The sequence below is a fragment of the Tachypleus tridentatus genome, chromosome 8 (genome assembly GCF_004210375.1).
Source record: "Tachypleus tridentatus isolate NWPU-2018 chromosome 8, ASM421037v1, whole genome shotgun sequence".
NCBI lineage: Eukaryota > Metazoa > Arthropoda > Merostomata > Xiphosura > Limulidae > Tachypleus > Tachypleus tridentatus.
In genome coordinates this window covers 123858571-123880441 of record NC_134832.1, presented here as the reverse complement: position 1 = coordinate 123880441, position 21871 = coordinate 123858571, and the positions used below count along the sequence as shown (strand labels likewise).

Here is a 21871-nt window from a genome sequence, read left to right as displayed (position 1 = left end):
GCTATGTCGTGAGCAGTGGCCACATAAGTATGCTTTTATTAACCCAATTTTGTACTAGCAACCAATTTGATTATTCTTACTACTGGTTGCAATAGGCCCTGTAGAAATGAGGTATTCCATAAGAACATCTAGGCACTTAACCAGATGATATTATCATGAATTGCCACTTTTGAGTAAAGCTGGAGAGGATTTTGCCTATCCATGTTAATCTTTGAATTTAACAAATTGGGTTTAGTTTGCTTATAAAAGTTTAGGGAACTTGATTTACCTCTTGCTGTTTCTAGAGTGCTGCTTCTCAGGACTCCCCAGATTCTACTAATGGAGATAGGGAGTTTATAGTCACTGGATATTGGACAGAGGCTTTTCTTCCAGAATGTTAAAATGTATTCTTCCACTTTTGGAGAAGAGAGTGATATTGGGTGCCCTCCTACTCGAGTCTCTGGATGTTTTACCTAAATGTTGGTAGGAGCAGCACCACTCACCTGAGAATCTGCTCATAATACTGGTTCAGATTTGATACTATACTTTCTGGTTGGGGTGTGCTTGACCCTTCTATCTCATCAATGTCAGTTTTGTATATTACTCATGGAAGGAGGTTCACTATCTCTTCATAATTCCAAATGCATGGTGGTATCATTTTGGGTCCTTGGTTGAGCAGTGTTCCACATCTTCTCCATATTTCTGCAGGCAAGTGAAATGCTCCTTGTCCACTTTGTTGGAGAGTGAGAATGAATGTTCAGAATTCCATATCAGATGACTTTTGTTCCTTTGGTTGAGTAGGGCATCCACAATCCTATTATTCTGAGCCTGGAGTGTTACTTTTAGGATTTTTTCAGGTGAAGAAGAAAATTTGTCCACTTCAGTGTTTCTTATTTTCTTGTCACAATTCTGGTGTTTTGGAACATATCACTTTTTGGCTAAAGGTTGCTATCTAATGAAAAATATATCTATATATAACATTATGGTCCAGTGGCCCTAGCCTCCAACATAAGCTATAGGAACCAAGACCCCTTAATTTAAACCCCAAATTATGGACCTTTGACCATATGGTTGGGGCTGACCTACAATATTGATTACTCATGTTCTTCTCCATCCTTGACACAGAAATTAGCTTCCAGGTGAAGAGCATACCTGTTATTGATGTAATGCATTTTCTTCAGTTGTGTGCCGCTCTCATCTTGGTACACCTGTGTTCTGTGCAGATGCTTTCTGTATGGATAATGCCTGCACTGGCCCCTCCATTTTCTCAAGGGATTCTAGCTATAGTGTCAGCCAGAGGTAAGTATACTTTGGAAGTTAACGTTTTCCTAAACTAAAAATGTATTTCTTAAAATATTTACCTCTGGTGACTCTCCTGCCCTTCCTGCCTTCTAAAAGCCAGTGTTAGTGACTTGGATGGTGCATGTACTTATATACAGTGTTATGATGATTTGAAGTGGGTGGAGAGATTTGTAAGTTAGATATTGTCAAGGGCATTGAAGTGAGATATAAAATACTGGAGCATTCGAGACTAGTGCTTAGATAAGCAAAGACAATGATAAAAAATATTTAAAAGTGTCAGTAGAGGTAAGTAGTATTAGAAATTCATTTTTTGTTTATGAAAATGTTAACTTTTGCTTTCAGTTCAAGATTGATTCCTACTGGAAACACATCAGTGAACTTAGATTAAGTTTTAATAGCTCTTGTTACATAATTAGAAAGCCAGAATATTTCTGATAACTATGGGACATTGTCTGCTTTTTCCACATTCCTGTTCTGCATTCCTTGGTACATTGTTTGATTAAATAAAAAAATATTTAGTGCTGTGATACTATTAGTATGAAGAAAATAGGGTTGAATGTCATCAACTGTCAACAGTAAAATAAAACAATTACAACTCAATTAAGTACTTATTTTTCATATGTATTATTATTATTTTAAATGTAACTAAAATGTAAAAAATAGAAAACTTTTATTTTTGTTGAGGTTTGATAAGATGGAATAAATAATAAAATTTTTTGCATGTGGTACATTTTCAAGTAACTTGTGCATAAGGTAGTTCAATAGGTAGCATTAGTGATTTACAGTTAATAATGGCACAATTAGTAATTAGGGCTCAAAGGGCAGTAAAACAGTAAAGTTTAAGTATAAATAGATGTATACTGCTATGAGAGTTTTAAGTCATTTTAGAAAGAAAAATAGAATATTTAGATTTTTGTGGTTACGAGATAAGTAAAATTTACCAACCTTGTATAAAGGTGAGGAAGAGAAAATAACAAATAAGATATATAAAGTTTTATTGAAAAACTTTTTATTTAGGAGGTTTTAGGATTACACAAGTAAAATTTAAAGTTTTTGAGATGATGAAAAATATTTTAAATATTAACGTGGAAATCACTCAGCACTCGGACTAGTATATAGAAATACAATATAGATATACATTCACAGACAAGTTTTTTAGTAAACATACTCTTTTTAGGAAACCTGATTTATTTGCATACAAAAGACTTGTAATGCTTACTAAAAATCTGCCAAATTTGTAAAGAGATGCAAAATGTATTGAAAGATATTTTAAGATGAAAGAAAACATTGTGTGCCCAATAAAAAATGTATTGTGTTTTGGCACTGTTTTATTGGTCACAGTTGAGGTTATTTTCAATTTACAACCAGTAAGTCATAGGCCATTTAAAAGTTTTTTTTTGTACTTGTAGCGTGTAATTTACCTCTTTGTATTTGGTATTATTACTAAATGTTTTGTTCTTTATCTTTTAGTATCTGAAAATGAAAGGACCCTACAGAACCATATGAAAGAGCCTATATGCAAAGATGTTATTGATTCGTTTTCTTGGAAACACACATGTAGAATATGCTTGTGTCTCATATGGAGTTGTCAGATGATGTCTTTTTTGGTTGGAGACCTATCTGCACATGGTTGCAGTGGTTAGACCTTAACAAAATCAAACAAGAGGAGCAGTAGACATTGCTGTGTGTTTATGACTAGCAGCTGCCTCAGTTCAAGAGTCTTCTTGCAAGACTTGTATAATCATGCCTTGTTACATTCTTTTCAGTTGCCTACTCCTGGTGGACTACTGTGTGTGAATTGAATGTGTAATTTGTGTAGAGCTTCATGAAAGTGAATACAGTTGAATCACACACAACTGACCATTGGACAGTTTCTTTACTTTGTACATAGTGGATATGTTGTGTCATTTGTGTGTATATCCTGTTTTGAGAACTGACTGTTGAGAGCTCAAACAATGTCCTAAGGTTTCTCCCAACCACTTATCATTACACAGGTCACATGTTTAATAAGTGTAATCTGTAAGTTTGAGGAATATTACAGTGTAGCTATCAAAATCAGGTTACTTCAGATCATAAATATTAAACAACTCCCAGTTATGACTAAGGAAAAAAACTTGAAAAATACACCTTAAGTGCTGGTTATATGTGACTGAACATTAAAATTTGTAATTTGCAGATATCTAGACATGTTAAACCTGACATTGACATACACAGAGTTAAGTAATATGTTATATGTGTGCTTAATAGTTTATGTAGAAAAGTGACAAATGTATCATGAGAAGTGTTAGTGGAATCTTAAAGTGAATCATAAGTTAAAGCTGTGTAGTAAGATTATTCTAAGGTATGTTTTTCTTAAAGAAGTCTTGTTTTTATTATCAGCCTTTTTTAAACAACTGAAAATTATAAACTTTTGAAACATAAGTTTAAAAAAATATATAAATGTGTATTTTTGGTGTTCTTTTAACAGGAACAAAATAGACTTGAGTCTTTCATGTTTGGAAATCAGCTTCACATACTTTGCACAAGGTGCAGTGTTTCACTTTTTAATTGTCTGTTCAGCATTCTTGACTTATAAAGTTAGAAGCTTGGAATTGTGTCAATGTTCAGATGTTTTTACTTGCTACTAAAAGTGGCCAATAATGTTTGTACTTTAAATTTTATGAATTGGATCACTAGCTAAAAGATGGTTTGTATTTTAATATTTTGATACCAAAAATACTTTGAAAGAATGCTGAATTTTGAAACTAATGTTTAGAACATCTGGTAGCTTAAAGTGGTGAAATATTAAAATATAAAACTCTTTCATATTTAGATTTTGCACTTTTAAAACTTCCTGTTTCTTTTCCCATATGTATTTATACTACTGTGCAATTTGAGTTTCAAAATTTTATAGTAAGTTGCTATCTAAAAAAATGTGTTTATCCAAGTAATTCATCTTGCTTGAACTATTGACTCTTCAGGGCAAAATCTAGACCTCATGTTAGACTTCATATTTAACTATTATACCTAAAATGGGCAGTCAGAATTCTTTTCATATATTGCCATCAAATTAATAACAGGATCATAAAGTTCAATTAGATTTTCATGGCATTTATCAAGATTAGCAAGTCAAGTGCTGCGTGTTAACTATGTTAATCAAAGTTTATAAAATAATGGTGTGACATATTTATTATTTTATCTCATTATCTATAGCTTTATATAGCTAGAATTAATAAGAGTCATAGAACAAGCACAAGAAACTACAGCCAAGGGAACTATTTGGTTAAACAGTTTTGTGAGTAATAGCAACAAGGAAGGATTGCAGACTAATGAAAACATCAAGTAAAATATAACCACTGTTAATAATTCCCACATGCTTAGTAGGTTTTGTCAATCTCAAGTGATGGACAATCAACATCAATGTTTTTGTTTTCAACTGCTGTCCTTAATTCAAAAGGGTGAGGTAATGAACAAGGTTATTTAATTTTGCTGCTCTTCTGTAAAATAGAAATAATCTGGGTCTAGGTTTTGCCCTGCACAGTAGCTACATAATTCAGAATTGTTAAAAGAAAATAGAAGTTGTTTAAAATTCAAATTTTAAAATGTATCATATGTCAGAAATGTTGGAAGAAAGAAATATTTATGAATAAGCTGTAGTATATCGTAAACTGTTTTTAGAAGGATATACAGAAGATAAAATCTTCAGAAAGAGCACCTGTTTAAAATATATACATGTTTAAAAAGATTTCCAGTAATGGACACTTTTGTTTTCTGACACACACACACACTACTTGACTGGTTAACCTTAATATTTGTGAAACTCTTAAAGCTGCTTTTCATAAAAGAAAGTAATCATAGGTTTGGAATAAATACTGCAAAAACTGAAAGGTATTTAGATGGAATTTTGGTTGTAGTGAATGTTGTAGAATTCATCCGTTTGTGGTATTCTCTACCAGATGATGGAAATGTTGTGTATCATGTCCAGACCATCAAGATTAAAACTACTGAATGTTCTCATGCACTTGTGAGGTAATATTGATGTGACTATTGAAGGTGTTTTTCACAGGTTTCTGTTTTCTTATGTATGCTACTAATTATATTACCAAGACTCAGAGTTCTATGTATTAAGAAAGATACATTTACACAACTAAATATTGGCACTTGTCTCTGTGTGAATTTTTCAATCTGTATTGTCTCCTTTCCCTCCCTCTATGTTCCACGGTGCTCCACTGATGCAGTCTACTGAGATTGCAATCTTATCTTTATGCTCTCAATAAACTTGAAGAGAAAGTTTTTGTTGCTCAGTTGTTCTTTATTTGATTTTGATTTTTTTTAAATAAGAATATTCTTTACAGTGTATATTTAAGAAGTCTGAATGGATCTAAAAAATGCAATTTAAAATTAGTTGTTATTCTTGAAAACTTAGTAGCTGCTGCTTAAGTGCAAGAACATTGTTTTTATGTTCTTAATGGGTATAAGATTAAAATGTCTATGTTAAAATAAATTGCATTTGATAATCTCTCAAAATTTTATTGTACACAGCAAAAGTAATTCAAAAACTGCAAACTTTCATTAATAAACAAATGACAAGACCTGAATTAATACTTATCTTTCAACAATACATATCCAAGAGTGAATTCATTCAGTTAAGTTGGTTATAAGAAAAAGCCAGTTTGTTATTATTTTGCAAGAACTTCCATAAACTATGTTTTTATTTGACTACTTATAAAAGTTTATAGTGTAAGGTTGGTTGTGCTAGTGTTTTGTGTGTATAATATAAACAATAAGAAGTTTCTAAATTTTATTTATAAGATAGAAACGTTTTTCTTATTTTGTCTTATCCACCTATATTGCTTGTGAAGACATGTATTTGTTAAAAATAGCACCATGGCTCTAAGATCATGTTACCAGCAACAATATACTCATGTTACATTCGTATCAGTTTGTAATTTTTAACCTAATCTTTTGTGTTCTCCATAATTTGTTTTCCAAAGTGAAACTGTGAATTATGAACTACATGTTAATATTCAAACTTCTATTTTATTACCCAAAACTTATTTATATACACACGCACATACATTTAATTTTTCCATCCATTTTATTATCCCAGGACTTATGTCTCTCTCTCTGTCCATGTTAAATTAAGAGGTTTTGTATGTAGGTTTGCTTATTTCAGTGAAAAATTTGTTGTACTAGTTGTTTGCTTTTCAGAGCTGGAGACCTGCATTAATCCAATCAAGATTATAATGAGGTCTGCTATTTCTCTTGCAGTTCTTTTTCAACATTTGCATTCCTCCTCATTTAAAACCTGAGGACATGCTATAATATCTGAACATAAACATGTTTGGGATTCAAAGAAGCTTTTCTTGCACATCAAGCTTTCCTTTTAGTAAAGTTGACTAATGTTGTGAGCACAAGTAATTAACTTTAGACTGTTATTGATTAGATAAACTAAATTGAAAACATCATTAATTTAGATTTGATGTTTTAATTTCTTCTGTGAAAAATGGTTTTCTATAGCACTGTTTTTGTTATGTTTAATTTTCATTTTATCGAGTATATGTTTATATTCAGCATCAGTAAAAGATATTTGGGTTACTGTTTACATTTAACATTTGGCATTCCTTAGAAAGATCCCAAACCAATCCTGCTAAAGCTGAACTTCACTAAAAATAGCCATGAAATGAGAGAATTATTATATTATTTTGTACATTCATTGAAAGAAATGCATTGTTTTTCATGCTAAAATTTGTGTACTTGTAGTTGAAATTAAAATTAAACAGTTGTCAGTTTTTTAGGCTATTGCTGGAGCGATAAAAAAAATTCTTTAAGTAAATATCTTGCAGATAAGCTAATGAAAATTGACATTAAAATAAAATGTACAAGAAAATATTTACTGTAATTTACATTAGGAAGCATTAATAATAAAAAAATATTTTTACAAATTCTGTTTATGAACTAAAACTTTTGTGCTAGACTTTATGTATACAGGTATATTAAGTACAAGTTTTATTGAAGTTGCGTATATTTAACTACCAGAGATGCCAAAGAGATAAATTGTCATTAAAATATACCACAATTATGAGTGATGTAATTCTTCATGCTAGTTCTAAATCTCTATTAATAAATTAGTATCTCTTACTGTTCTTCAAAGTAAGTAAAAAAAGGAAAAGGTATATAAATTATTGTCAGTAAACAAGAGCGAAAATAGAAATGGGGATGAAAAACTATATTATGATATAGTGAAATTTACAGGAGTTTTTAACAATTATATAGTAATTTTATAATAAAGTTCCTTAATACCCCGCTAGATGGCAGCAATAAACATTTATTTTAAATAGCTCAAAACAATTTTAAAAATTCACAAATATAAGTAAAAAGAAACTTTTAATATTGTTTTTAATGCTTAAAATTGTGTTGTTATAAATCGGTTTGTGAAGAGTTAAGTTCAATATATGTTGTTTTATTCGTGATGTAAAGATGCAATGCTTCTTGTGTTTCTAGCTTTCTGATTAGAAATATTTGCCAAATCGCGATGCAACTATCTGCATGTCTTAAGAAAATACAGTAGTAATACAATTTGTACGCAGATTTCGAATTCTAAATAATTACCGACTGCTTATATTTTGGTTAGTGATGTGAACTTCTAAAATCGTAACATGCTTGTATAAAATTTTCTCACGCCACAATTTACAGAAAAATAGACATTTCTTCCTCTATTAAAGAGAGAGAAAAAAAAAGTTATACCTTAATATCTACAGAGAGAACTTTGTAAACTAAAACAAATGAGTTCCTTGATTGGTTAGAGAAGTAAATATTCAAAGAGACCATAGCAGATTCGTGTAAGCGGTATTATAGGAGTGGCACCATGTCGGACCGAGAAAGTGGAGATGAACATGGTCAGGCACAAAGTATGAACTGTTAATTTACGCTGTTAGGGTAACGTAATAATTACCAAGTGTAATGGATAAAGCTCATTGTTTTTGTTTGTTTTTATTCTCTTTATATCTCGTGTTTATATATAATCACAATAAGGGTTACGTTTACTTATTTTTAGGTTGTGCCATCTGGGCTACATTGTTTCTTCCAGTACCATACGAGGCTTTAGTCCTCCGATCATAAAATTTAACATGGCGTTTTCCACAGTGTATGTGAAGTAGGCTTAAGAAGTTCAGACTTAAAATTAATGTTTGAGATTATACTCGATGTGAATTCAGTGATCCTTGAGCGTTCTATTTATGTATTACATGGCTAAAGTCACGACCAAAATAAATACTGCATCCTGTGGGCTAGAATTCAGTGAACATTAAAATTTAAATTTTTAACTTCTGCTAACGATGTAATTGGAATAGTAATTTTATGACTTAAAAAGTTAAAACTAAAGTTTATTAGTTACATTTTATATTTTTCAGTTGTACACAACGTAAGCTAGTCACGTTACATTACACAGTTAATAAATTATATGTATATACGTGTGTTACCTCTTAAATTGCGTTAAACAAGCAATTGATAATTAGCATTTTACATGGCTTTGAAATAATTTTAAGAATCTATATAACATGTTCAATTTTTCCAGTGTCTTGTTAATGTTATCTGTGTGAAGTAAACATATTTTTATAATTATCAAACTGAATGGTCTTCATAAAATCACAATGGCTTTCATTTAAGAAAATAGATACATTACATAATTTTTTAGTTTCCCTTCTTACATTATATAAATTATTAGTGATATACTGTACTTTTAAAATTGAATTTGTAGATTCAACTGTGGATTAGTTATTAAGAATAGTTAATAATCTAAGATGTGTTTTGAACTTTGTTTACTCTGGTGATTAATATAGAGCAAGCTAATGTTTTAATTAAAATTACAATAAGTAACATATATATACATATGCACAATGTATTGCATAAAGATTTCAGGACCATTAATCTAGGAAAATTAAATTTAACTTAAATTATTTGCTATAGTATTGTTGAAAGAGCTGATTGCGAGTTAAAATTAAAAATGAGCATCATTACATAATTTAAAGGATGTCCAAATATTATATTAAAATATTAATATTTGTTTCTTTGTTGAAAGTAATGTTGGACTCAAGTGTTGCTGCTATCGTATTTCATGCAACTTGCAGCATAGTAGGTCTAATGAATTCTATTAGTCATTGTAGCAGAACTTAAGGCTTTTGTCTGTAAATATTATTTTTAACATACTTTCTGTAGTTGCTATCTATAAATATAATGGCCAGTTGTCTGTCTTTACCTCGTACTCTTAATATCCTGAATGGATAAACATAGATGAAAAGAAATTATTATATCAGTATGCTTTTTTTGAAGAGTACATTATTGGAAAATTATTTATTTTTTTGCAAATCATGAAATTTCTGATCAGTATCACCATCTGTCTGTCAGTCTTCTTATATGTTAAGCTGTTAGTCTGAGAGAAAAACTTACTTAGAAAATAAATGTTTTGTTTTGTGAAAAAATGTCTTTTCTTCATAAACTAATTGAAAAATATTTCAAAAAACAAAACAGAATGGAACAAATTTATAAAGAGAGGAATGTATTTGAGTGCATATTTGTTGTTTCAGTTTATATTTTTTTTTATGTTGTTATTATATACCAACGTAATTTTATTGTACCGTCTTGGTTAATATGATTTGAGTTGAGCATCTCTCGTTTGGCACTTGACAGAAATTTGACAAGAAACAACAAAACCATTCACTTTGGTTAAAGTGACAAGGAGAGGTGCATCCAACATAAAATATCCTTTCAGCTACTTGGTGCATATGAGCACTATTGGTGTAGATATAACCAATGATTTTTTACCAACAGTGCATTTCAGGCAGTCAGTCTTTGCCTAGAAACAAATTCATTGCAATTCTTTGTATTGAAATAGCACATAAAATGAAAAAAAAATGGTTGTCAGTGACCTGCTAGACAACTGTATTGCATATATGCTTTGATCCAGGGATTTGTTCATCTTTATTTAGAAAAATTCTGATTGAATTGTTCTAATGGGTGTCTGCTAGTACAGTATGATTGAATTACAGAATTAAAAATTACAATGGATTAATAGTTAGGTTCCATTACTGTATTTGATGTTTTCTACTTCTACTGTAATTCTATCTTGTTTGCTAATGTGTGATATATGAATAGTGTTATTTGCTGAAACTAATGGTAAAATGGATATTAGCATTTTATTATAGTTAACATACGTTTTGGACGAGAGTTGTGATTGCTCATTTTCCACTACATGTTTGTGAACTAAAAGTAGTGTTTTTATGCTACATAAAGTATAATAAACATAATCACACTAATTCCTTGTGTTGCTTTCATATACTTGTACCAATATCATACTGATATATACTTTGACAACATGTGGTAATATCCAAATATAAAATCAGTAGTAAAATCAAAATGGCTAAAATTATAACTATAAACGAAACATCAATACAAGGCTCGTTGTTGTTGAGTCTTGTGTTAACCTTTATTTTCTAACTGTATCTTGTTTTAGTTATTTTCATTTTATTGCTGACACCAGTCAAAACATTTTACTGAAACTCAAGTCATTAACAAAACTCCTACTAATGTACCAACAACACATTACACTATAGTTGGCCATTTATTTCTGAAATCAGTTTTGAAGTAATTCACATTTGGATAGATCTTGCCAATTTCAAGTTTATTCAAAACCAAGCTTAAAGGTAAATTCCTTAGTAAGTAAAAATTGTGTAGAATTATAGAGTACCAGTGCCATTTATAAAATAATGTCCAGTACCTATCTAGAATTCTACATAGGAGAAACCATAAGAAATTTGGAGACAAGGTTCACTGAACGTAATAAAAACTGCTCATGTATTTACAAGCATTGGAACTCAAAAATCAGTAATTTGTCTATTATAAACATTGTATTTTTAAACAAAGAACTAAAACATACCTGTGGTCTAAACATGCACCCAAGGATGCCAAAATACCCACCCTTATTGTATCAAGCTGCTAAGCTTCAATCATGTGGCTTCTTTGATTCATGCTGTGTATTTATTGCTGTGTCTAGATACACTACTTGTACCTGATGATGACATAGCCTTGTAAATTTTTCATTTGGTTGAACCTGTTATAAACTTGTCTTTGCCAGCCATTCAGACCATTTCTAAGTTTTTTACAGGCTTCATGTTATAAATGATGAACAAAGTGTATTTGTATGATAAGTAATGTATATCAAATTTTTCTTTCAAAAACTATTAACAGAGATTACATTCTATATTAAAATTTTGGGATGCTGCTTAAGTGTGACACTTTAAACTGAAAATGCTTATGTAATATTGATGGTAAAGAAAGTATGGCCAATGTGAGTAACAAAATGACAGGTGAAACCTGCAAGACATGTAGGTACCATAAGTAGTTGTAGTACAAGTTCAAGCATACAGTGGTTCTTTCAGAATTGATTAGCAGTTATTTGTACAAATTTCACATGGAAAAATGCTTTTAAAGAATATACTTCAGATACATATAACATACTTTTTGAAACTTGTATGTTAGAAACATATATTTCAATCAAAGTTAACAGAGGGCAGATACTCGATTCCAGTCTTTGTAAGAAAATCTCTGTAAAAAGTATGACAATTTTTAAAAGTGTGGCTTTCAAAGTTAAGAGATGCTCTGATATTTTTCAAATCAATACATTGTCTAATTTTTGCAATGCTTTTTATATTTAAAGGTAAGAATACATTAAAATGTGCATCACTAGAAATGGTGATTCATCCTTAATTCACAGGTAAAACTACCTTTTATTGACATCAGATGATATTTCTTGGAGATATTAATAAAAACATAAACATAGCTGTGACTCTGTGTTGTATATAAGAAATGTTATGCTTCCTTTATGAATTATTACATGATCTATAAGTGTATGAATCCATCATTCTGGACAAGTTGTTCAGTGTAGATTTCTAAAAGTAATGGTGATTGATTGCTTGTTACTATATTGCATTATTCTAGATACTGTATTTTGTGTTATGTGATTTTCATGATTTTTGCATTTTGACCCCAACTTTCCCCTCTGTAGATGATCTTCACCATGTTTGGTGTAAGTTCTGAAGTAGTTGGTGTGTTAGTATAGCGGAAGTAAATTCTGATAGGAGAAGAATGGCAGTGTAAAGTCAAATTATTGGTTGAAAAGTTGCAGAAGGTAAAAGGGGAAATGGCATGATTTTTATGGCTCTCTAAACTATGAATTAATAAAGCCTACTTGGTGATGGGCAGGCCATCTCTATCAGTGATGTCGAGAAACCCACTTGTTGAGAAATTTATATGCAAAAACGGCTCGTTTGGGTTGAGAAAATATTTTACATAGAAGAGCGAACAACGTTTCGACCTTCTATGTAAAATATTTTCTCAACCCAAACGAGCCGTTTTTGCATATAAAAGGCCATCTCTATACTATGAATTAATAAAGCCTACTTGGTGATGGGCAGGGCATCTCTATACTATAAATTAATAAAGCCTACTTGGTGATGGGCAGGACATCTCTATACTATAAATTAATAAAGCCTACTTGGTGATGGGCAGGACATCTCTATACTATGAATTAATAAAGCCTACTTGGTGATGGGCAGGGCATCTCTATACTATGAATTAATAAAGCCTATTTGGTGATGGGCAGGGCATCTCTATACTATGAATTAATAAAGCCTACTTGGTGATGGGCAGGACATCTCTATACTATGAATTAATAAAACCTACTTGGTGATGGGCAGGACATCTCTATACTATGAATTAATAAAGCCTACTTGGTGATGGGCAGGACATCTCTATACTATGAATTAATAAAGCCTACTTGGTGATGGGCAGGACATCTCTATACTATATATGAATATATCTTGTATCTCATGCTTGATGATTCCCTGAAGCACTGTGGCTATCAAGTTAAATTCCTATTAGGTTTCTCTTCTGTTGCACATTTTCATGTATTAAATAGTGTAGAAAAGAGTTTGAAGTTGTTATTGTTGTGTGGTAATGGTGATGTCTTGTACTAAGTCCAAGATAAGTGTACAAGAAGGTGCTTTTGACTATATAACATTTATTTTTTGCTGGTTTTAAAAGGCAAGATTTTTTGTTATAGGAAAATTGAGACAATTCTGCATATAATTTGGACATAATTATCTACTTAATATAGACAATTCTGCATATAATTTGGACATAATTATCTACTTAATATAGACAATTCTGTATTTAATACCAAGAAAATGTTTCAATGGCAGTAAAAATATTTTAAAGAAACATTTTCAGATTTAAAAGTTAAATATACCATCATTTTTTGTGTTCAATAATACAGTGAGCAACTAGTTAGCATTTCCCATGTAGAAGTACTTAATACTGTTTAGTAATAAGTAGCTGTGGAGACTGACTGAGAATTAGAATACTTCTTATCATACACTCAGTTGTCCACATTTGGTCTCACTAGCTTGTCAGAGTGGGTATAAAGACAGTTTGAAATGTGACACTTTCAAGACCCATAGGGGCATCCAGAAACAGAAAATATAATATCAGCTTTGGGTTCTGTGACCCTAAAAATCTACTTCTAAATCTTCTCTCTTTAAGTATGGGTGACCTTTCAGGCACATTTTAGCCCCCTCGGCAGCAGAGCTATGCCGTATAGTAAGAACACTCCAAGTCCAGTTGCCAAGTTTAGTTATATCCGAGATTGTGGGAAAGCAGATACATAAACACTATAAATTGATATATATTGTTAGATTTGGTCCCACATTTAAAATTTTGGTGTGTTTATTATTTCAAAAAAATAATGACAGATATCAAAAATATGTTAAAAGAATTTAAGTTGCACTAAGTTATCTGTGGTATGCTCTTGGTTTTGAAAAGTAAGCAAATGGATAAGTTTAAGGCTCTGTTTCTGTATGGACAGTTTATTATTGTAAGCAATTTGCAAATGTGGTTAAGATTTTATCAGTTGATTGTACTTTTGTTCAAAATTATTTGCGATGACAATTTCATAAAAAAGTAGGTTTGGAGGCCTATTCAGCTTTCACTTGTAGAAGAACACCAGACCTTTTTTATAACTACTGTAATGGTTATTTGTTGATCTTTAAAATAGCTTTTGAATTATTGTTTGAAATGGAAGTAGCTTTAAGAATTATCTTTATTTTCACAGTTAGTATTTCATTAAAATACAGGGTGGCCCATAAGTCCCTACCCATCCATATGTTATAACAACGTTATAATACTAATGATGAGTTGAAGGCAGGTGTTACCATGGCATTTGGAACAATAACCCCTGCTATGTTGAGGAAAATGTCTAACAGAGCATGGCATTGCATAATATTATGCAGCAAAAATGAGGAACAGCACACAGATACACTGAATACATAAAATATATGAATGGATAGGGACTTACGGGCCACCCTGTAGATTAAACGTATATAACAACCAAGTAGCAGTGTTATGTTATTAATAGGTTCTTCCACCTCTTAATGCTTTGGATCTGATGACTTTAAACCAGTTTAAAATTAAACCTCAGTTAATGTTATTATAAACAGAAAATAAAAATCCACATAATATTTATTTTCATATAAAAATACCAACTTGGCATTAAAGTGTTATCCTGCTTTTAAATGTTGCCATTGTAAAATAGTACCAGCTTTTAAAGAACAAAAACAATTCAATATAAATTGAAGAAAATTTCAAATAGTAGGAAGAATGCAGTAACAGAAACATGAAAACATTGGTAACCATTTAAGTGTGTGGAGAGAAAGTAAAACTGTCAGTTTAGATTATTATTACTAATACATTTGTCCTACTAAGTGTTGTAATGTAACTGGTAGAAATTTTATCATAATTGCTATACTTTAAGAGATAAAAATATGAAGACTGCATTGTAACACACTGCTTATAATTTTTTTTACATCTCAAACTATGTTGATTGAGTTTTTCATGCAATACAAATTTAATATTATTAAATATTAGCATTTGATTTTTAAATGAAGCCATATGAAATAATTACAATACCATACCCCAGCCATGGTATTTATTGAAAGGCCTTCTTGTCAGCACTGTATGTGGCTGATATAGTGCTGTTGATGTATTACATATTCTTATTTGCCTTCACTGGAATGAGTGTTGAGCATCCTGGTTTGTCAGTCCAAGGGACTGTGTATCACCTATTTAATTAGAATAGCCCATGAGCTGGCAGTGTGTTGCATATCACTTCAGAAATTATGAACAGATACCACAGAAAAAGCTCAACTGTTTTCAATGAAATTCAACAAAAGTAAATAACTATAGTTACTCTAAATGTTAAAAGATGGTGTCATTCATTTCATGTTTAATTTTTGACCCACTTGTTTGTTAGGTTGATAGAAGAATTGCATAATCAAATATATACGAAAGAATCACAGAGAAAGAGTATAATCTTTACCAGAGGTTATTCCTTGCTACATTAGTTATAAATGGGGGGGATTAATATTTTTTTCTTAAATTTAATGGCAGTAATTAGTTGTAACAAAAATAGTGGTATATGGAAATATTTATGCGAGAATAGATGTTTACGGATGTGAATTATCATAAATTTAGCTTTGATTTTGAGGAAACTTGAAATTGAGGTGATATTGCTTTTCTTTGTTTTTAAAGGTATGTAATGTAAAGCAGATTTCAATACCATGGTAAGCACATCGCTGATAGCCCATTGTGCAGCTTTGTTCTTAACTGTCCACTACTGGAACAGCAGTAAGTCTGTAGATTTACAATGCTAAAATCAAGGGTTTGATTACCCTCGGTGGACACAGCAGATTGCCAAATGAGGCTTTGTTATAACAAAAACATAGACACACTCAACAACAACAGCAAAACTATTCAATAAACTGATGTTTTAAACACATTGTATTTCATGCATCCTTAGTTTTGTGTTAACTGATTTAACATAAGTAACACTACTTCTTCAATACCAAACCTAGTTTTGTTTCATTGAATTAATGTATTACAAGATAATTGAAAACTGTTTATTTAAAAGGGGAATAGAGATTGTTAAAAAAAAGTACAGGAGTGAGTTGAATCAAAATGCAAATAAATTTTCAAGCTTACTATTAGGAACTCTAGAAAAGTCAATGAACTAGGCTGGAAGTAGTGTGTGCATTAGCTTCTCAAACTACAAATCCCTAAGGCAAAAATGTGGCTTACAAATCTTTTGACATTTTGTTGAAAAGGTTACTGCTTATGTAGATAATGGTGAGACTGTTAATTTAACGTTTCTAGATTTTCGGAAAGCATTTGACAAGATTCTACACAAACAGCTTGTAAAAAAAAATATTTCTATAGAATAAGTTAGCAGATTGGATGGAAGAAAGCAGAAGTTTGTTACAAATGGAGTTTTGCCAAACTGGATTTATGTCATAAGTGGTGTTCCTCAAGGCTCATTCTTATGACCTTTGCTCTTTTTGATTTACATGAGTGACATTGGTGAAGGAAAAATTGGTATATTACTTAAATTTGCAATATTAAGATATTAGTTGTGAAAAAGATGCAACTGCTTTACAAAAAGATTTATATCATTTAGTGAGTTAAGGAGAGAGATTTTGATCATATTACATGCAAGACAATTTGCATTATAAGTATGATTTAAATGGGAATAACCTTAATATTAGGAAGGAAGGGTTTTGATGTAATATTTAATCAGTTTCTTAAGTCATCCATGGAGTGTGCTGTTGCTAGCAGTATGGCAAATAGGATTGTAGGTCATATCTACAGAAATGATAAGTACAAGCCTTAAGGGGTTATAATTTCTTTATATAGGTCACTGTTTAGGTAAGGAGCTCAAGACATTGAATTATTGGAAAGTATTATCAGAACTATGCCTGAGATGGAGGGGTTGTCATAAAAAGAGAGGTTGAAATCTCTTAAATTGTTTTCTCTAGGCAGGAGGAGATCTGATTGAGATATTTAAGGTTGTAAAGGGAGTTGATTGTTGATGAATCATCTTTTTTTCATACTTAACCATGAGAATAGTAGAGCTAGAAGACACAAGTATAAAGTTTTATTTTTTTAACAGGGTGGTTAGTCTTCATAGTGGGTTGCCTTTGGATTTTGTGAAGACAGTTAATTTGAGTTTAAGAAAAGCCTTGATAAGTATATAAAATAAGTGATGGCTTCAAGTTTTTATAAATTAATTGTTTAAGAAGATGGGACAACTGCAATTGACCAATGGGTTCCATGTTGCTCCAAAATGTTATGATAACTTGACTCCATGTTAGCAGTACTTATTTATTTTAGTAGATTCAATATATGATGTGCAGCTTGAGAAAATAATCCAGACAATATTTCCATCCTAGTTTCTTTACTTTTTAAGAGTCCCAAATAGTAAGCTTGAAAATATATTTGCATGTTGATTCAACTTGTTTTCGACGAGCCCTATTACCCCTTTCCAATTTTACTCGTTTCTTCAGTTTTATGTACATTTATGGAGATAAATTTTAAGTTAATACTTCCTTTATGCCCTGTGTCGCATGTTTATTAACAGTTTATTGCTGCATTGGGTTTTTTTTTCATCCACCAATTTTCTACTGAGGCAATTGGTTTTGTGCTCGAAGTTTGGTATAAACACGATTTTAACAAGCGAAATACGAAAATCGTAGGATAAAGCACTCATAAGAGTAGAGAACTCTACTGTGGTAAATGTATACTGTTAGAAACCCACTTAAATAGCCACAGAAAACCACGTAGATACAGAGTATAACAGCGAACTCGAGAAATGGTGAATCCTCAACATGGCCTTTTCTGATTAATGAGTAATAGTAAAACACCGAATTTTTTTAATGGCGGAAAATTAAAGACTTAGAGAAATTCTTCTGGGCGAAAAAATGAAGTCGCATGACTTAATTTTAAAACTATATTATGGCGTATTTAATACTGTCCAAGGTTCAGTAAGATATTCGTAGCAGTTTTTTTTTTTTTTCTGTAACAGCTTATGAAACTATAATCAATAATAATAAGGCTAGACACACTTATAAATATGCACATTGCTATAATAAAACGAAGCTTTTGGGGTTGGTATAAAACTAAACATTTTTGACTTGTGTAACTGTGCTTATATGACTTCTACTTTTTTGAAATGCTTGAATGGCTTCAAAGAGCTTATGTCGTAAGCGAAAAAGAACTCAGAAAAGTTTATAGGGTGGAAATCATGACTTTCAAGAATCAGGTTAAAATAGCTACAAACTTTATTGGAGTTTGTTTAGTAGGTGTGCATTGATCTTGGCGCAGTATACCTAACCGTTTTTGCTTCAGGCTTCAGAAAATGGCTTAGACAAGTAATTCGGCCAGTTGCAATGAAAAACTTAAGAAGTCTCTCCTCTCTCAAGAGTGAACATAATAGTCCTACGACCAGTGCAGGAATTTTTTTAGTAGGTTTGTAGAGATTTGAATAAAATATTCATAGCCATTTGTTTTCTGTTGGCTTGTGAAGCAAGAATAATATGAAGAAAATTTAAATGAAACGTGAGACGATTAAATCCTGTTATCAAGAGTAGCTGCCTTCCCTGTTGTCATATCCGTTCAAAACAAGGGACGGGTAGTGCTTATAAACATTGTATAACTTAGTCCGATTATCTGAACAACAGCAAAAAAGAATCATGTGGTTTTGAATCAGTTTAAATTTAACAAATCACTGGCTACCAGTAGGTTTTGTTATGACCTCTCAGTTCAGTTATTAAGGGTTTAGGGGTGTTTTGTGTAAAGCTATATAAAAGGCTATCTACGCATCAATCATTAAGCTCGATGTATGACCAGGGGTTGAATTGGGGGGGAAAGGTGTTCCACATCTTGAGGATTCAGGCTACTGATGTTTTGATAGTAATGTTAAAGTGAAGCACAAAAATAAGTTTCATCTTACTTGAAATGTCAATTAATTTGTATTACCCTCTACCTCACCCTCCCTTTTGTGTGAACAGGCAGGAAATGTTTTATAATATCAGTAGTTGGATATCATCCAGTACTATGTGTAGTACAGTTATTAACACGAACTGGCTCTGTATTAAAAAGTAAACTCTCGCATAATCTAACTATCCATTTTAAAATATTGCGAAATGTACGAATGGAATGTGCGTAGATTCATTTGGTATTTTTGTGACAAGTAACGTGTATAACAGATCAAAACGGTTCAACTTGTGAACCAACTGACGTATTCTAGTTGTTGTTTTTTTTAGTTGAATATTTATATAGAAGATTTAAGTTTCGACTGTTCATTATTTTCGTTTAACGTTTTTATCAGTTAATACATTAGATGAACGTTTCCCAAAGTGTGAGGTGCGTTCACGAGGGAGCGCAAATGATCTCTTGGGGAGGCGAGCGATTAGGAGAGTCGGTAGTGCCAAATGTAAAATTGAGTTTTTAATATATTTTTATTAATGAAAATAATAATAAATCGGTACAACACAAAGAATTTTGATGTGTATTACATCTGGTAAACTCGTTTTCACTCATTAAAAAAGAAAAATTGCCCAAATCAATACATTTATTAAACATAACGTAGACAAATGTGTGGGATATGCTAAAGTAGATACAGTTTAGTTGTCTTAGGAGTTACTCATTTGATCTTAAATTGGGGTTTAGCGTAACAACACGCATCGGAATTGGGTTCCACGTTAATTGTGTGTTTATATATTTTGTAAGTTAATACGATTTTATATTTAAAAAAAAAAGTAATACCTTTGTAGTAATATCTCTGGAATAATTTGTATTCTAAGTAATTATTCGGGAAAGGCATCTTGTCTATTACCGATTCTCGTTTTCTGTCAATATCTACGTGACGGCGCAGCGCTACGTGTGCATTGTAATAACAGAGAAAATCACCATCGGATGAACTCTCTCTCGCGCGCGGGTAAAGTATGTTGTCGGCAACATGCAGATATGACTTGTAGCATGTGAACGACTGTCGACTGGTGCTAGCACGCAGATGAATAGACAGCAAAAACTTCACATGGTGCCCGTGGAGGACAGAGGTAAGCATATAAAACATCACACGTGTAATAATCGATGTTATATACTGATTGTGCAGAACATAAGTAATAATAATAGGAATATGGGATCAAATTGATAACTGAAAACGTACTTATTTCAGTGCAGCTCGTTTTTGTTATCTTTCAACATTATTTCTCTCCTATATTTAGGTAAATATGTTTTATCAATTTCATGTTACCTGTGTGTATGTTGTTCTAACTGTCTTCTCACATGTACTTGTAACAAGGAATGTTGTGTACGTGGTTCAAAGTTTCAAATGTGATATTACGTAACCCAGACACAAACCGTACTAGGATAATTTGTTAGTAACTTTCCTGTCTTCTGTAACCGACGCGACATATTGATCGGACTGGCCTATTATTTTAAAGTGGGGGGGTAAAGCTATTATTCCCTTCCACCGGATTGATTAATAATGTGGAATGCATATAAACACATTTAGAACCGAGCAATAAAAAGAAAGAAACGTTTCTCGTGTCTCAGTTCAATAAACTGTTATGTTTACTTACATGATGAAACTTAGAACGTACAATCACCTTGAACTTTATTGCTTGTTTTACGATTGGTGTTTGCTTATAGATGTTGACAAGGGTTGTGTATAATACAGTGTGTTGTAATTGAGTTTCACGTGATAAATAATGTCATATACATCCGCATATACTAAACCATTTTGGTTTTGGTTTGAATTTCCCCAATTTAGCAGTGTAAGACTAGAGGAAAAGCAGCTAGTCACCACTCACCGCCAATTCTTGGGCTACTCTTTTACCAACAAATAGTGGGATTGGACGTAACATTATCACTTCATCACGGCTGAAAGGGTGAGCTAGTTTGGTGTGACGGGAACTGGAACCCGAGAGGCCCTCCGATTACAAGTCGGGTGCCACCTGGCCAAGCTGGATCAAACTATTTTGTCTATAGAGTTTCAGTAGTTTTCTAAATTAATATTTTTATTCATAGTTTGTTGTTGGTTACGTTTGGTTTATCAGTGTCGGTTATGTTGGACAGGAAGGGCAGTTTCTCCCTCCACCTTCTCCAAGGAGATTAGAAGAACCTTACAATAAAGTTTTAGTTTCATGCATTTATTGTCGTAGGCTGTAAAAGTAGCGCATAATGGGTTTCCATGTTAGAAAAATCAAAGATCATCCACTGTTTGTGAAACCTAAAATAAGAATATATCGCTCTTCCCAGTCGAAACATGGAGGACTCTCGATTATTCTTGGCATATATTAGGCTTACTTCCTAGTGTGTGTTTCAGGTTACAATGTTATTCTGGCATTTGCCAGTATTTCCGCTATTTCTTTGCTAAAACTGGTCATGGCTGGTATAAGTATGTAGGGAGGTTACATGAGTTGCTGCGTACTTTGAATAATAGAACGTTGTCGTTCTTTATGGTGGAAGTGTGAAAACAAGTATTGAACTTTCCAGACCTTGATCTGAAGATTGTCAAAGATCAAAATGCTCGTTATTAGCGTCATCGATCATATAATGACTCTTACAAAAATAAGAAAAAAAACTGTTATTTTGTTTATATGATATGATGTGGGCAGTTTTTTTAAGTTCGTCATTGTTAACTGAGGTTTCCCACTGAAAGCTA

General features: G+C 31.8%; 2 protein-coding genes across 7 annotated transcripts in view; both read left to right on the top strand.

The window, feature by feature from the left end:
- Nucleotides 1-5553, top strand: part of LOC143223396 (leucine-rich repeat protein soc-2 homolog) — a 46408-nt gene extending 40855 nt beyond the window's left edge. For all 5 annotated transcript variants that reach the window (XM_076451331.1, XM_076451330.1, XM_076451333.1 and 2 more), the window contains exon 15: nt 2752-5553. In XM_076451331.1, the coding sequence (XP_076307446.1) occupies nt 2752-2787 (36 nt within the window). In that variant the 3' untranslated portion in view covers nt 2788-5553. The remainder of the gene's footprint in view (nt 1-2751) is intronic.
- A 2462-nt stretch (nt 5554-8015) lies between these two features.
- Nucleotides 8016-21871, top strand: part of LOC143223397 (transcriptional regulator protein Pur-beta-like) — a 41251-nt gene continuing 27395 nt past the window's right edge. The window contains exon 1 of one of the 2 annotated variants that reach the window (XM_076451336.1): nt 8016-8171. In XM_076451336.1, the coding sequence (XP_076307451.1) occupies nt 8129-8171 (43 nt within the window). In that variant the 5' untranslated portion in view covers nt 8016-8128. Of the gene's footprint in view, nt 8172-20080; nt 20262-21871 lie in introns of those variants that run through there. The other variant, XM_076451335.1, reaches the window with a different exon arrangement.